The sequence below is a fragment of the Hydra vulgaris genome, chromosome 01 (assembly GCF_038396675.1).
Source record: "Hydra vulgaris chromosome 01, alternate assembly HydraT2T_AEP".
Classification (NCBI taxonomy): domain Eukaryota; kingdom Metazoa; phylum Cnidaria; class Hydrozoa; order Anthoathecata; family Hydridae; genus Hydra; species Hydra vulgaris.
Genome location: NC_088920.1, coordinates 71,115,454 through 71,129,093, shown reverse-complemented (window position 1 = coordinate 71,129,093; position 13,640 = coordinate 71,115,454). Strand labels below are relative to the sequence as shown.

At 28.9% G+C, this 13,640-nt stretch overlaps 1 protein-coding gene across 1 annotated transcript; it reads right to left on the bottom strand.

Moving 5' to 3' along the window:
* Positions 1-5,899: 5,899 nt before the first annotated feature.
* On the bottom strand, positions 5,900-6,542 carry LOC136074685 (uncharacterized). Its single transcript, XM_065787025.1, has 2 exons — positions 6,250-6,542; positions 5,900-6,155 (listed from the first exon to the last, which is right to left on the bottom strand). Exons 1-2 carry the CDS (start codon positions 6,540-6,542, stop codon positions 5,903-5,905), a joined length of 546 nt encoding a protein of 181 aa, XP_065643097.1. The 3' UTR covers positions 5,900-5,902.
* Between the last annotated feature and the right edge of the window lie 7,098 nt (positions 6,543-13,640).

Here is a 13,640-nt window from a genome sequence, read left to right as displayed (position 1 = left end):
TAAGCACCACTGTCAATGATGCCTTCACGTCTGTAGCACCGCTGACTTATTGAAAGCACATCGCGATGATTGTTTAGGTATCGGAGAAAAGGCACAACGCACAGTGATGACAAAAAAGGGCAAGGATAGTATTTTAAAATTGAACAATTATTCCAAACAGTTTCGGGTACCATACATCATTTATGCTCAATTTGAAGCATTAAATGTACTTGTAGAAGGTGCTCCTAAAGATCCAGCTAAAAGATCTACTTGAATGATAGCGAAACAACTACTTTGCAGTTATTATTACGTAAAAGTTCGGAGCAACGGTTCACGAAGTTTTAACACTATATCGCGGCAAGAATGCAGTGAAGCACTTTCTTGCGAGCCTTTAAACTTTCAAGTCTTTGAACTTCAAGAGTTGAAAAGAATTAACCCGGTTTTTAGGAATCTAGAAAAAATAGTTATGACTAAGGTTGACAAGAGTTTATTTGTGGAAGCAGCAGTTTTCTTTGTATGCAGTAAAAATTTTGGCAATGATATAGTTCGTGACCACTGCCACATTACGTGGAAATACCGAGGCGCTTCTCACATAGGTTATTATTTCAAGCTTCGCATTAGACCCGGTGTAACTAACGTTCCGGTAGTGTTATATAATTTGGGAGGTTATGATTCCCATCTGATTATGTAGGATCTCGGTAAAGCCGAAGGAGGTAAAATTAGCTGAATCCCAAACACTCTCGAGATATACATGACGTTTGGTATAGGTCAATTGCAATTTATTGATAGTTTTCAGTTCATGAAATTGCCTCTTGAGTCTTAGGCAAAAAAACTAGGCGAATTGAAAATAACCCAAGTCGGCTTAACAGAAAAAAACTAGCCCTGCTGAAACGCAAGGGTTTTTATCTCTATTCGTTGAAAGTTACCCATATAAGTAAGTTGACAGCTTTGACAAAATTTATGAGCGAAGTTTACCATCTCAAGAAGTATTTTACTCAAAACTATCGATGAGTGGAATTAATATTGAGAACTATCAACATGCGCAAAACGTCGGGAACACTTTTAGCTGTTTGAGCTTTAGTGATTATCATCATATTTATCTCAAGACGGATATAAATTGCTTGCAGATGCTTTTGAAGAATTTAGATCAACTTCGATGACCTATTACGGTCTGGACCCTGCTCACTTCTATAGCGCTCCAAGAATGAGTCGGGATGCGCTTTTGAAAAAGACAAATGGTGCGTGTCAGTTTCAGTTAGTAGCTCGAGTCCAACTCGAGCTACTAACTGAAACTGACACGCACCATTTTTAAGAAAAAGGACTACGTGGTGGTATGTCAATAGCAAGCAAGCGCTTTGGCAAACAAATCCTGGTTGTCCAGACTATGATAGCGGCAAACAAAAAAGTTCACATATAATTTATTTGGATGCAAACAATCTCTACGGTTGAGCAATGATGCAGTCTCTACCAGGTCAAGGCTTTCAATAGTGTGAGCCTTTAATTGAAGAAGGTCTTAAAACGCCAGATGACAATTCAGAAGATTTTTTTATCGAGGCTGATTTTGAGTATCCTGAGCATTTACATGATAGCCATAACAACTATCATCTCGCTTCAGAGAGGATGATGGTTGAAGAAAAATGGTGAAGCGAATATCAACAAAAAATGGTTAAAAAACTAGACGTAAAATTTACAAAATGTTAAAAGCTAGTACCCGATTTGCAAAACAAGAAAAAATACATTGTTCATTATCGCAATCTTAAACTGTATCAATCACTTCGAATCATGGCTTACTATAAAACAGGCCTTGCCTACGCGCGGCTTGCGTAAAAAACTGAAGGCAAGATAGTTTAAATTTGAAAAACTAGAAAGCAGTTTTACAAAATAAATACGGGGTTGTTTGTTTTGTAACAATAATAGTTATATAACATTAATAAATAACTAATAATAATTATTAAATAATAATTAATAAATAATAAAATTATTAAAATAATTTTCATTTAAAATTTTTTTAAAAATTAATTTTAGTTGAATAAATATATATATGTATATATATATATATATATATATATATATATATATATATATATATATATATATATATATATATATATATATATATATATATATATATATATATATATATATATATATATATATATATATATATATATATATAGGGGAAAGGCGCCTATGATGGCATACCGATCATATTTCCATTAAAATTGGTTTTGGTAAAAAAAATGATTAAACCTACATGACTATACTGACTTTACATTAGTTTTAGTGAAAAAACGTCCCTTGTGCACAAATATCGTTTTTATAATCAACAAAAATCGATTTTGGGATGTGCTGTTGTAGTTTTATTTCCTTCATATATTTAAGATTGTGATTTTACTATTAACTGTGCAGAAATGAAATTTTCATGCATTTTACATTCAAGTTTTGTGCATTTAGTGGAATAGTTACTTTAATTTTATCTTTTGAACAAAGCAGACACAGCTTGTTTTAATGAAAATGATGACTTTTCCCATGATGGCATACTGACGAGTTGGGGGTGTTGAAATATTGACGAGTTGGGAAAACCTTTTTTTTTTATAAGAAAAACTTATTTTTAAGTAAAGTTAAAAGAAAGCGATGCTCCAACATTTTATTTTGGTCAAAAATATACGTAAAACGCAATATATCCTATGCGCATGCGCAAAATTTTACAATGCTGGTGTGTAGCATGAAATGGTAAATTAGGATGGTTTCGAGTAATTTCTGACTTTTCTGAGGGAAGACTCTAAGGTTAAATGAAATCATTAAGTTACCCTCGATCCTAACTAGCCCCATCTTCCCCTATGCCATCATAAGAGCAGTGGTTGCCTATGATGGCATACTTGTGTTTTTTTTTACAATAAGAATAACTTATAAAAAAAATAAAACTGATGAAAACTCCCAAGGTAATTATTGTTCTAGATGTAACATGGAATGCATCCATAATAAAACTTTTATTATTGGTCTAAAGGATACTGAATAATGAAGCTTCAAAGTTAAGTATGCCATCATAGGCGCCTTTCCCCTATATATATATATATATATATATATATATATATATATATATATATATATATATATATATATATATATATATATATATATATATATATATATATATATATATATATATATATATATATATATATATATATATTATATATATATATATATATATATATATATATATATATATATATATATATATATATATATATATAGAGCCCTAGCTTATGATCTGCCTTGACCCCAAAATAGTACTTAAAATTTTTTACAAAAATTTTTTTTATCATTGGAAAGGTCCCCACAAAGGGCAAAAGGGTCAATTTTTGCCCCGTTTTAAGAAAAACTTTACCCCGCTTGTGGGACCCTTAAATTTTAACCAATTTTGAAAAAAACTTATCCAATAACATGGTAATGAGTTATACAACTTAAGTTTAAGGGGCTCTTTTCATAAATAGTTTTTTAAGTAACTTTCAGAAGAATTATAAAACATTGAAAATCATCAAAACATAAAATGTTTTTTTAAAAAAAATAAGTATTTGTTTGAATACAATAAAAAAAAAACTTTACCAATACAAAACAAAAACCAAACATTTACAAGTGTTTCAAAAAGTAGATATTAAATAATACTATTGAGTGCAGCTTTGGCATGATCCGACTTTTTTCTACCATTTCGATTTCGCTTGTACACATGAGTAAAAATAAACGTATCTTGCCTTTTTTTTTCTGAATGTGCTTTATTAACAAGTTGTTGAACTAATTTGACTGTTCTTTCTGAACAATCATTCACAACATCAAGATTCATGATGGCTGTTTCAAATTCTTGATAGAAATCATTTAAAATCCAATACTCTGCAGGAAGCTTCATCCGTTGAACCTCAGCTTTTCCATGACCAAGCATGGTAAATATAAGCCAGGACTTCTCTGTAACTAGTGGAACTAAACTGGGAGGCTCATCCTGTGAAAAGTTTAAGTTCTTCAGAATGTCTTTATCCAACACCTGTCTTTCTAAGGAATACTCCTTTATAGAGGGTCGTTTTAGACCAAATAGTCTCTTAGCCATGTTGCTACGTTCTTTACATTTCTGATCTGCAATTGCTATAATGACTAAATATGGGTACCAAGGTACCAAGTATGTTGCATAATGGATTCAGAAACAGCTTGAGCTCCAGCTTTATTCAATTCCTCAAACCTTTTCATCTGCCAGTATGCTTTCATATCCTAATAGTTAAGGGTTAGATTTTTCAATGTTTAATTTAAAAATAAATAATATACCTACTTTTTGTATTTATTCAAAATTATATCTTTATTTTAAAACAATTATTCAGACCATGTACCTGCATTGGAGCAGTTGAACTTAGCTCCGCTCTAAGAAACCATTCAGTGTAAAAAATGGAAAGAAACTTTGTCATTTCAGTGATTTCATCTTTGCTCTCTTCATTGATTTCAGGGATTTTTTCCATAAGTAGAAACAGTTTTAGGTAAAATAAACTTTTACCCATGAATCTGGCATGATGAACAGCTCCAGGATTGTGAAGTTTAAACCTGTCAGTGTGTGACAGTACCATCAATGTAAGTTCAGCCAATTCTTGATAATCTTTACGAAACTTTCCATCCTAAACAAATTTTTTTTCCTAAGTTATAATAACTTTAATTACTTACTACAAATTTGTAAAACTGGAAAATTATATGCGAAGTACTACTTTACTATACTATTTTTTGGAAGTAAGAAGAGATAATTAGATTTTAATTTAATTTATAAAGCTATTATTACTCACCTTCTTAAAAACTTTAGTGCTAATTATATATCTGCAAAATTGAATAGCACTCAGCCTTTGTTCATTAATCCAGGAATCAACAGGAGTTGATAATCTTTTTAAATCTTGATTTTCAGTATCTAGATCATTCCAATGGTTCTTCAGGAGTTTAAATAATTTGTTTTCTGGTCCTGAAGTATGACTACTTGGATAAAGCTCCCAAAAATGGGTAACATGACGCTCAACAATATGGTGTCGACATGCAGTTAATAACATAGGGCGCTGTAAGTGCACAATGATTCTGCTACAAGCTCCTTTTGCTATACCTGTGTTGGCGCTAGTGGTATCAAAGCAAAGACACTGAACTTTATCCTCTAATCCGAAGTTAGAAATAAGTTCTTCTATAGCTTCTTTTTGGTGTTCTCCAGAACCTGAATCGATTACTGGAATTCCAAGTAACTCGGTTTGTCCTTTAATCCTAGCAAGAACAGCTAACCTATCTTTTGAAAACTGTTTTCCTTCAGTAAGTTCTTTCACAATTTTTCCATCAAAATGAATTGTTATCAGAGAATTTTAAGATTTAGAAATGCTTTTTATATGGTCTCTGATTTCATTTGCACCCATTACCACAGCATTCTCTGCTGCTCTGTATGATAAAGATTTAGAGACATGCATCCTCCAGAATTGACAGTAATACTGCTAAGAATTGCTGTATGTTGATGTGGAGTTAAACCCTCTCCAACTGCTGTGTGAGCAGAACGGTGCAAGATATTCTTTGGTATGTTGACAGAATTTGTAGGATCAATATATGACTCAATTTCAAATTCACTATCACTTGAATTGCTTTTATTGGTATTAAAAGAACTTAATGATTTTTCAGAATCAGTATCTGATACATTGTTTAATTTATTATAACTCCATTTAGATTTATACTTTCTTTTTAATGAATATTATTTTTTATTTCGTCATTATTTCGTCATTTTACACATTTTACAATGTTATCTATAAATTTAAACAAATATATATAATTACAAGCTGACTGGGGCAAGTAGAAGTCAAAATGACTTATCATCAAGCCCCTTTGTGAAATACAAAAAAAAAAAAATACAATTAAATATTGAAATCTCTTATCCAATCCCCCTAACTTTCCTTTCCTCTAATTGGTCTTTAAGAAAAGCTATGTCTTCCTCTTTGTCATTTTGGTTTCTCAACCTATCTTTTCTTATTTTTTCAATCATATTTAGTGGGTTTTCTCCAATCCAGAAAACCTTTTTTATATTTTCTTTAAAGTTCTTTCTTTTTTTAACTTCAGCAGTGTTGTTTCTTTTGCTTAGGCTTTTCAGCTTCATCCAGTCTTTCACCATTTTTGTGACCTTGATCCTATAAAATGAAATTATTATTATTAAATGCTTATAAAAACTTAAAAATATATTTTAGTGTTTTGATAAGGTTATACAGTTTGATCTATCATTACCTTAGCTTCTGAGTTGTAATTACTTCAAATCCACCACGTGTCCATGGAACTACAAGTTTAGATATTATGCAGCAATGTAACTGACTGGTAGGACAATTTGGTGAGAATGATCCACTTTTGTTTGGACATCCTACAATAAAACTCAGTTTAACTTCAGGTTTAGATTTTCTCAGAAAGTTGTAGTATTGAAGAATTTCTTGTGTAGTTGCAAATTTATTGTTAGGAATAGTACAAATTCTTTTTCCCACTAAAAAAGTATCATCAACTCTTTCAATTTTCTTTTTGGGTGGCATCATATAAATTATTAATATTTTATGTTAGTCTAAAATTAAATGTTTACATATAAGTATATTAGATGAAATAATAAGATTATATTTTAATTTTGAAAATGAAATATTTATTTTTGATTTTATTTAAAATCTTTTTTATTCTTTATTCAAAACTAAAATTGTTCAGCAAAAAAAGTTATGTTTTCAAATATTAAATTATACAAAAAGATTGAAATGTAAGATATTTTGAAAATACCCACTAAAAACCCGCTTTTTGCTGAAAAAATGAAATTCTTTGAATGTTTATTTTTGAAAAGAGCCCCTTAAACATAAGTTGTATAACTCATTACCATGTTATTGGATAGTTTTTTTTTTTTAATGGTTGAAGTTTAAGGGTCCCACAAGCGGGGTAAAGTTTTCATTAAAACGGGGCAAAAATTGACCCTTTTGCCCTCTGTGGGAACCTTTCCAATGATCAAAAAAATTTTTGTAAAAAATTCTAAGTACTATTTTGGGGTCAAGGCAGATCATAAGCAAGGGCTCTTTTCAAATTTTTGACATGACCTATTTTTGAACCACCCTAATATATATATATATATATATATATATATATATATATATATATATATATATATATATATATATATATATATATATATATACATATATATATATATATATATATATATGTATATATATATATATATACATATATATATATATATATATATATATATATATATATATATATATATATATATATATATATGTATATATATATATATATATACATATATATATTTTAACTAACTTCCAAATTTAAAAAAAAAAAGTAAGTTGAGAGGTGAAGGATTAAGCAAAGGATTTAATTTAGTATTTAGAAAATGGTTTGTCGATGTTGTGTAATAAATTGCAATCGCAATTTTAATCCTCAGAATAGAATTAAAACATTTAGACTGCCAAGAAACATTGAAGAACGAAAACGTTGGATTGTTATAATACCAAGAGATAATGTTTCTGATACTAATGATAGGTACGTAGAATTACGCGTTTTACGGAACCAATATTTGTGCTAAAATTCTGTGCCACGCTTCTTGAAGTTTGCTTTTTGCTATTGAGGGAGAAACGTATTTTAAGGTTTTTTATTTAGAGTTATATATTAGTATAGATATTTTTTAAAAACTAGAGAAATTAAACTTTATTAATCTGTACCTTTTGGTTACAATGAAAACTTTTTTAAATAGATTTTTAAAAGAAAAAAACTTAGTTGTACTTTGGGCATTCAGTAAATGTTAAAGATATGCTTGTTTTTTCTTTTTGCAATACTGTTTTCGATGTTAAGTTTACACACTTTCTTTGCACCTGCCAAATTTTGTTGATTTATTTCATGCAGCACATACTCTATTTTGTGCAGCACTTTTGGAACCTAAATTTTGTTTTTCCGCTTTTATTTTGAGACATGGGGAGGGGGGGGGGGTCGGATGAAGAGGAACTTCAATCTGCTTTTAAAATTATAATAATTGATTCAGATTTAACTAAAAAAAAAATGAATAAAAACGAAGAAATAAAAATGTTTGTGGTAATCAAAAGTTCTCCTTAATAATCCTCTTATGGTAATCAAAAGTTCTATTAAATCAATTATTTAAATCATTTTAATAAATGACATTACCACTCTACTTTTTGTTGAATGTTTATTTATTTGAATCATTTTAAATATAATTCAAATAAACAATTTAGCTACTTTAAATTTTTATAAGTTTTTTTGTTAAGTATCGAGAGTTCAGTTATAAAACTCTAATATTTTTTAATACAGTTTAACTGTATATAAAATTTTTAAAATTTTTATCTTCAATTAAATTATTTATTATTATTCAGTTATGAAATTGATTTCATTTATTTAAACTTGAAAAGTTTATTTGGTTCTTTTCTTCATAATTATATTTAAAAAAAATATTTTTACATTATGTATTTTCGGGCGAGGTGATGGTTTTGTTCCTCCTCTGTCCATCTGATACACCCGGTGGTTAAAGTTTAACATAAAGTTGTAGCCCACTTTTACACCTATCTTTTGACACCAAAATATTTGTATTTCGATAAGAGTTAGCAAAGTTATGACAATTTAAGTGAAGAAAAACATTTTTTGACCACAGTTTCTTCAACAAATCCTTATATAGAAAAATCGGTACTTAAACCGTCATAACTTTTGAACCAATTGTTCGATTTTAATAGTTATATATTATGATATTATTGGTAATATTACAAGCATACAATTTTAAATCAAAGTCAAAAAATATCAATGATTAAAAAATGAGGTAGATGCATAACAATAAAGCCATTTTTTGCATTTATATGTAAACACTTAATATTTATATATCACAGTGGGTAAACTTTGTTAACATCAGTTATTTTGCTTGCATAAAATATAGAAAAATCAATGGAAAAGAGTTTATCAGTAAATATGGTGTAAAAGCTTTAAATTCCCTAAATATAACCTATTCATCACAACATTCGCCTGTTTGGTCTTTTTAAATGTTTCTGACTAAACCAAAGTTTTGATTTAACTCAAAGCAGTTATTACCATTACTAGCAGAAACAAAACTTTATATTTTGATCATTTTAAAAATGTTAACAGTGTCTCAATGGAATAGTTACTTCATGTTTAATAGTTACTGGAACATATGTTAAGCATATATGTTGAACTTTAAAAATTTATTTTTAAAAAATATAAAAAAATTTTTTTATAATGGTAATAAATGAAATTTTAAAACAACGTCTTTTTAATGGAGTTTCACAGTGAAAAAATGTATCGGAAAAAAAATATTCTCTTTAATTACAATGTAAATATAATGTATACAAAAAATATAATGCATAAAAGTTAAATTTTTAAATTTATTTCACGCACAATACGAGTTATAAACGGCAACCATCGAGTAAGTTTTGTCATGATTTTTTTAATTATCAGTTCAAACCTTTTGGGAACCTTATGGGACACCCGTCAAATGCCCAGATCCTTCGGCCCTGATAAAAACCAGATAAAACCCAATCGAGCAAACTTGCTTTATTTTTTAACCAAATGGAACCCGTCCGGAAACCAAAACTACCCGTTAAAATCCCGTAAGCCCAGACAAAGACCATACGGTACCCATCTGTCAATGTTGGTTGGGTATTGTTTGCATAATTAACAAGCCAAAACTAAACTGTAATATAATACAATTTAGTTTTGGTTATTTTGTGCTTCCATTTTTTAAAAGTTCTCAAAAGTCTCAAAAATCTGGTCAATAATTTTTAAAAGTTCTCAAACTCTGTTTTTATTCAAAATGTTATCCATTTGATAAATAATGATAATTTGATAAATTTAGAAAAAGTATACGAAGATTAAATTTTCACGCCAAAAAATTAGCAATCTGACCCGGATATTAATTTTCATCATTCATCACGCCATTTTGGGTTGAAATTAAAAGCAATAAAAAGATCTTTTTTTTATTTTGTTTCTTTTCTAATAGTTGTTACAAGTTTCATTTATTTATAAATACAATTTTATACTGCTTTACAGTTTTAATGAGTGCTTAAGCAAAACAAAAATAACTATCAACAATTTTTCTTTAAGAACTTGACTGTGGTAAAATATACGTCAACTACTCATAAACTTGTTCAACATTTCTAATCGACGTTCTTTCTATGATCAATCTGAAAAAATTATTGGTGGTGGTACCAGGGTAAAAAACGACTATTTTTGGTAAAACTTTGAAAAAATGAATGTTTTGAATTTCTAAATCTTCAAACAGCTTTGATAATTTTTGCTTTAGTTATATCATATAAGAGAATAGGCAGTTTTGGGGGTTAAAATAACACTAATTATGCGCACAAATAATGACGTCATCACTAAAAGAAAAACTTTTTTGTACTGTTTTATATTTTTTTTGTTCATTGATAGAAAAGAGTTAAAGTCAGTTAATAGTTTTCAATTTTTTGTTAAAAAAGTTGCATTTACCCTGGAACCACCTTAAAGAATTTGACTGTGGTAAAATATTCGTCAACTACTCATAAACTTGTTCAACATTTCTAATTGACATTCATTCTACGATCAATCTAAAAAGATTATTAATAATAGAAATACTTCGAAAAAGCAACTTTGACACTAAAAAGTCATTTATTTCATAATTTAAAAAATGTTTTTTTTTGACTCTTTCCTCCTTGAAAAGAGGAAAGAGTGAACATTTCTAATGTTGACTCTTCCCTCCTCTTAAGGAGGATAAGGGAGTGCGGGAAGGGCGACAACCTCTTTCTCACACTACCCATGAATTCGGCCCTGGGTATTACCAATTTCAACCCTAGCTGGGTCTTGCCAATCAATGATCAGGCAATATTTTAATCAAAAAAATACTTATGATTAACTTAAATAATTTAAGTTAATCATAAGTTCCTTTTTTATGTATTTTTTTAAATTAACTATGATCAAAAGTTTAAACTTAAAACACTTTGTTTTCTTGAAATCATTTTTAATTAAAAAAAAAATTATTAAACAAACCTTTTTTTTTCTAACTAAAAATCTATTAGTTCACAATTGCGATTAAATGCTTTTATTTACGACCAAAATCTTCTAAAAAAAGCGTCACATGAACCACATCAAAAGATATAAGTTTTCGCGTAACGTAAAACTGCTGAACGCGTAGACAAATCGCTTTAAAATGCGAACAGCATAATGTTTCTTGACAAACCCTGACAAGGCCTGGTTCGTTGGTGCCAAAAGTTTTTAAATTGTTTTATTCATTTTAAACTCAGGTTTTAAATTGCTAACTCCTTTTATAACAATTATAATTGTTTTTATAAAGATTTATTTATTTTTTTTATTTCTTTTTTAGGTTGGGGAAGGGGATACACGCTCCTCCTACAAGTCAATATGCACACTACCAATAAATGAAATTCGTGTAAAAAATTTTTTTTTTAGGTTTCTTATACTGTATACTAGTTTTACTTTTTTTATTAAATATAGAAATATTTATAATTGGAGAATTAAATATTTCTGAAATTAGGGTGTGTTAAACCATCACCACCATATCTACCACTAACTTTAATATACACCAATCATTGTTGTTGGTCTTGAAAAAAATTATAGCAACTTTTTGTATAAAAAAATTACTCTTTGCTGAAAAAAAAGCACTCTTTATTGAAAGAAATATGTTTAGTTTTTAGGTGAAGGTGGTGGTTCGGCGCCTCCTCTAGCCCCCAGGAAACCCCCAATAAGGGGACGCATTTATAAATTTGTAGCCCACTGCTGCACCTTTTTTGACCAAAAATTTTCTACTAAAAACCTCATAATTTTTTGCTGAATTGTGCAATTTAAGTTTATTTTTTCACCTTTAAAATACTGTATTGAAGCCTTTTCCAATGATATATAATATAGCCTTTGATCAGTTTAAAATCATGTTTCCATTAGCAATACTTTCTAATTACAAACAAAACTATATTATTTCTTTATTTATTATAAAACAGTTATTAAATTTACTCTTTGGCTAAATAAAAATCTATATTATCCATTTTGTGTCAGAGATGCTGCAGAGGTAGTGCAACTGGTGCAGTCAAACTAGAATAAAATAGTTGTATCTCTCATTAGCAAATAAAAATCTTTTCAAATTTATTGCAGACTGTCCCTTACCAAAATGAACGAGTTAATGAAGGTTACAGTCAGCAGCGTCTACATAGTGGTTGAGCTCTTCAGAAAATGTTAATTGCATATTTACAATTTTTTATAATTTCCATTTACCGATGTTGTTAGATAGATGCTATAAGACATGGCAAATGCAAATTAGCTTGATCCATTATATGTTTTTATTATTTTTTTAAAATACTAATTCACTCTCAACAAGGCTGCAAGCAACCACTATTAAGTTAGGAGTTACTATGAAGCAAAGAATAATGTTTGATAGCGAGGAAATGGTTTATACAAGACTTGAAAAATTAAAGATTGTATGGTTAAGGAAAACATGAAGATAAGCGAGACTTCAAAAGCACTTAAGTGCAAGGGAAAAAACTAGATAAATATAATTTTTTGAGAATGAAGGAACAGAGACAGTAAAAGGATGCTGTTTTACTAAATAGCGAGTCAAGCAGGAATGAGTTTTGGTTGATGAACCTAAAGAAGGTAGCTCGTGTGAGCAGCAACCATGATAGTAGTTGTAGTAAAAAGAAAGAGATGAACGATAATGGGAGCGAGGCTCAAACTGGGAAGAAGAAGCAGGTCTAACAACATTTATAATGTCTTATTGGACCTTGTCTACAAGAGAAGGAGCATCATTAACAGTATTTTATAAAGGGATAAACAAAAGTTTGTGTTGAAGTAGATAATAGAATCAGGAGTAAGATTCTGGTAAGTACAATAAAGAGAAGCAACTTAAGCAGATGCTAACTTGACAATAGATTGTAAATATGGTTTCCATGAGAGGTCAGTAGTGAAATCCGAAAATAGCTAAAAGAAGAACACTCAGTGAGAGGGTTCATTCATTTATATTGGAATGGTTAGAATATTGTAATAGTTATTTGCAACAAATAACTGATTCGTTTTCACATCTTTTCGCTTTTAAAAATGTTTGTGCTATATTTGACGTTATTTCTCAATACTTCTATAAAACTTATTATAAGAAAATTAGTTAACTATTTAAAACATATTATTTGATTAAAAAATTTATTTTTATATTTTATAAACGCTCCTTAAATTTTGTATAATTTTTTTTTTTAAATTATTATAAAGGCTCTTAAAGTTTCATGAAAAAAAATTTAGTAATTTACAAAGTCGACAAACTTTTGGAGCATCGTCAATAACTAGTTCAACGGGAAAAAGTTCAAGAAATCATCTTGCACAGTTTGCACAAAATGTACAATTTGGAGAATCCAACGAAAGTGCAGGATATTCCTATGGGGTAGTGAAAACAACAATATACTTTTATTTGAATATTAGTAATAATGACTTTATTTGTTTACATTAGAAAAAAATTGTTAAAAATTTTTTTTTAAATAGTTAGTTACTAGTTTTGTCACTTTCTTGTGATAAAAACAGTAAAGTTTTGTAAAAACATCTGAAAAACGAGTTTCAAAGTTGTCTATATTTCTAGCGCAAATAATAAA

Coding starts and splice junctions, on each gene's coding strand:
- LOC136074685 (XM_065787025.1), bottom strand. CDS start 6,542: ATGCCACCCAAAAAGAAAATTGAAAGAGTTGATGATACTTTTTTAGTG. Junction 6,156..6,249: donor ATTACAACTCAGAAGCTAAG/GTAATGATAGAT, acceptor TTCATTTTATAG/GATCAAGGTCACAAAAATGG.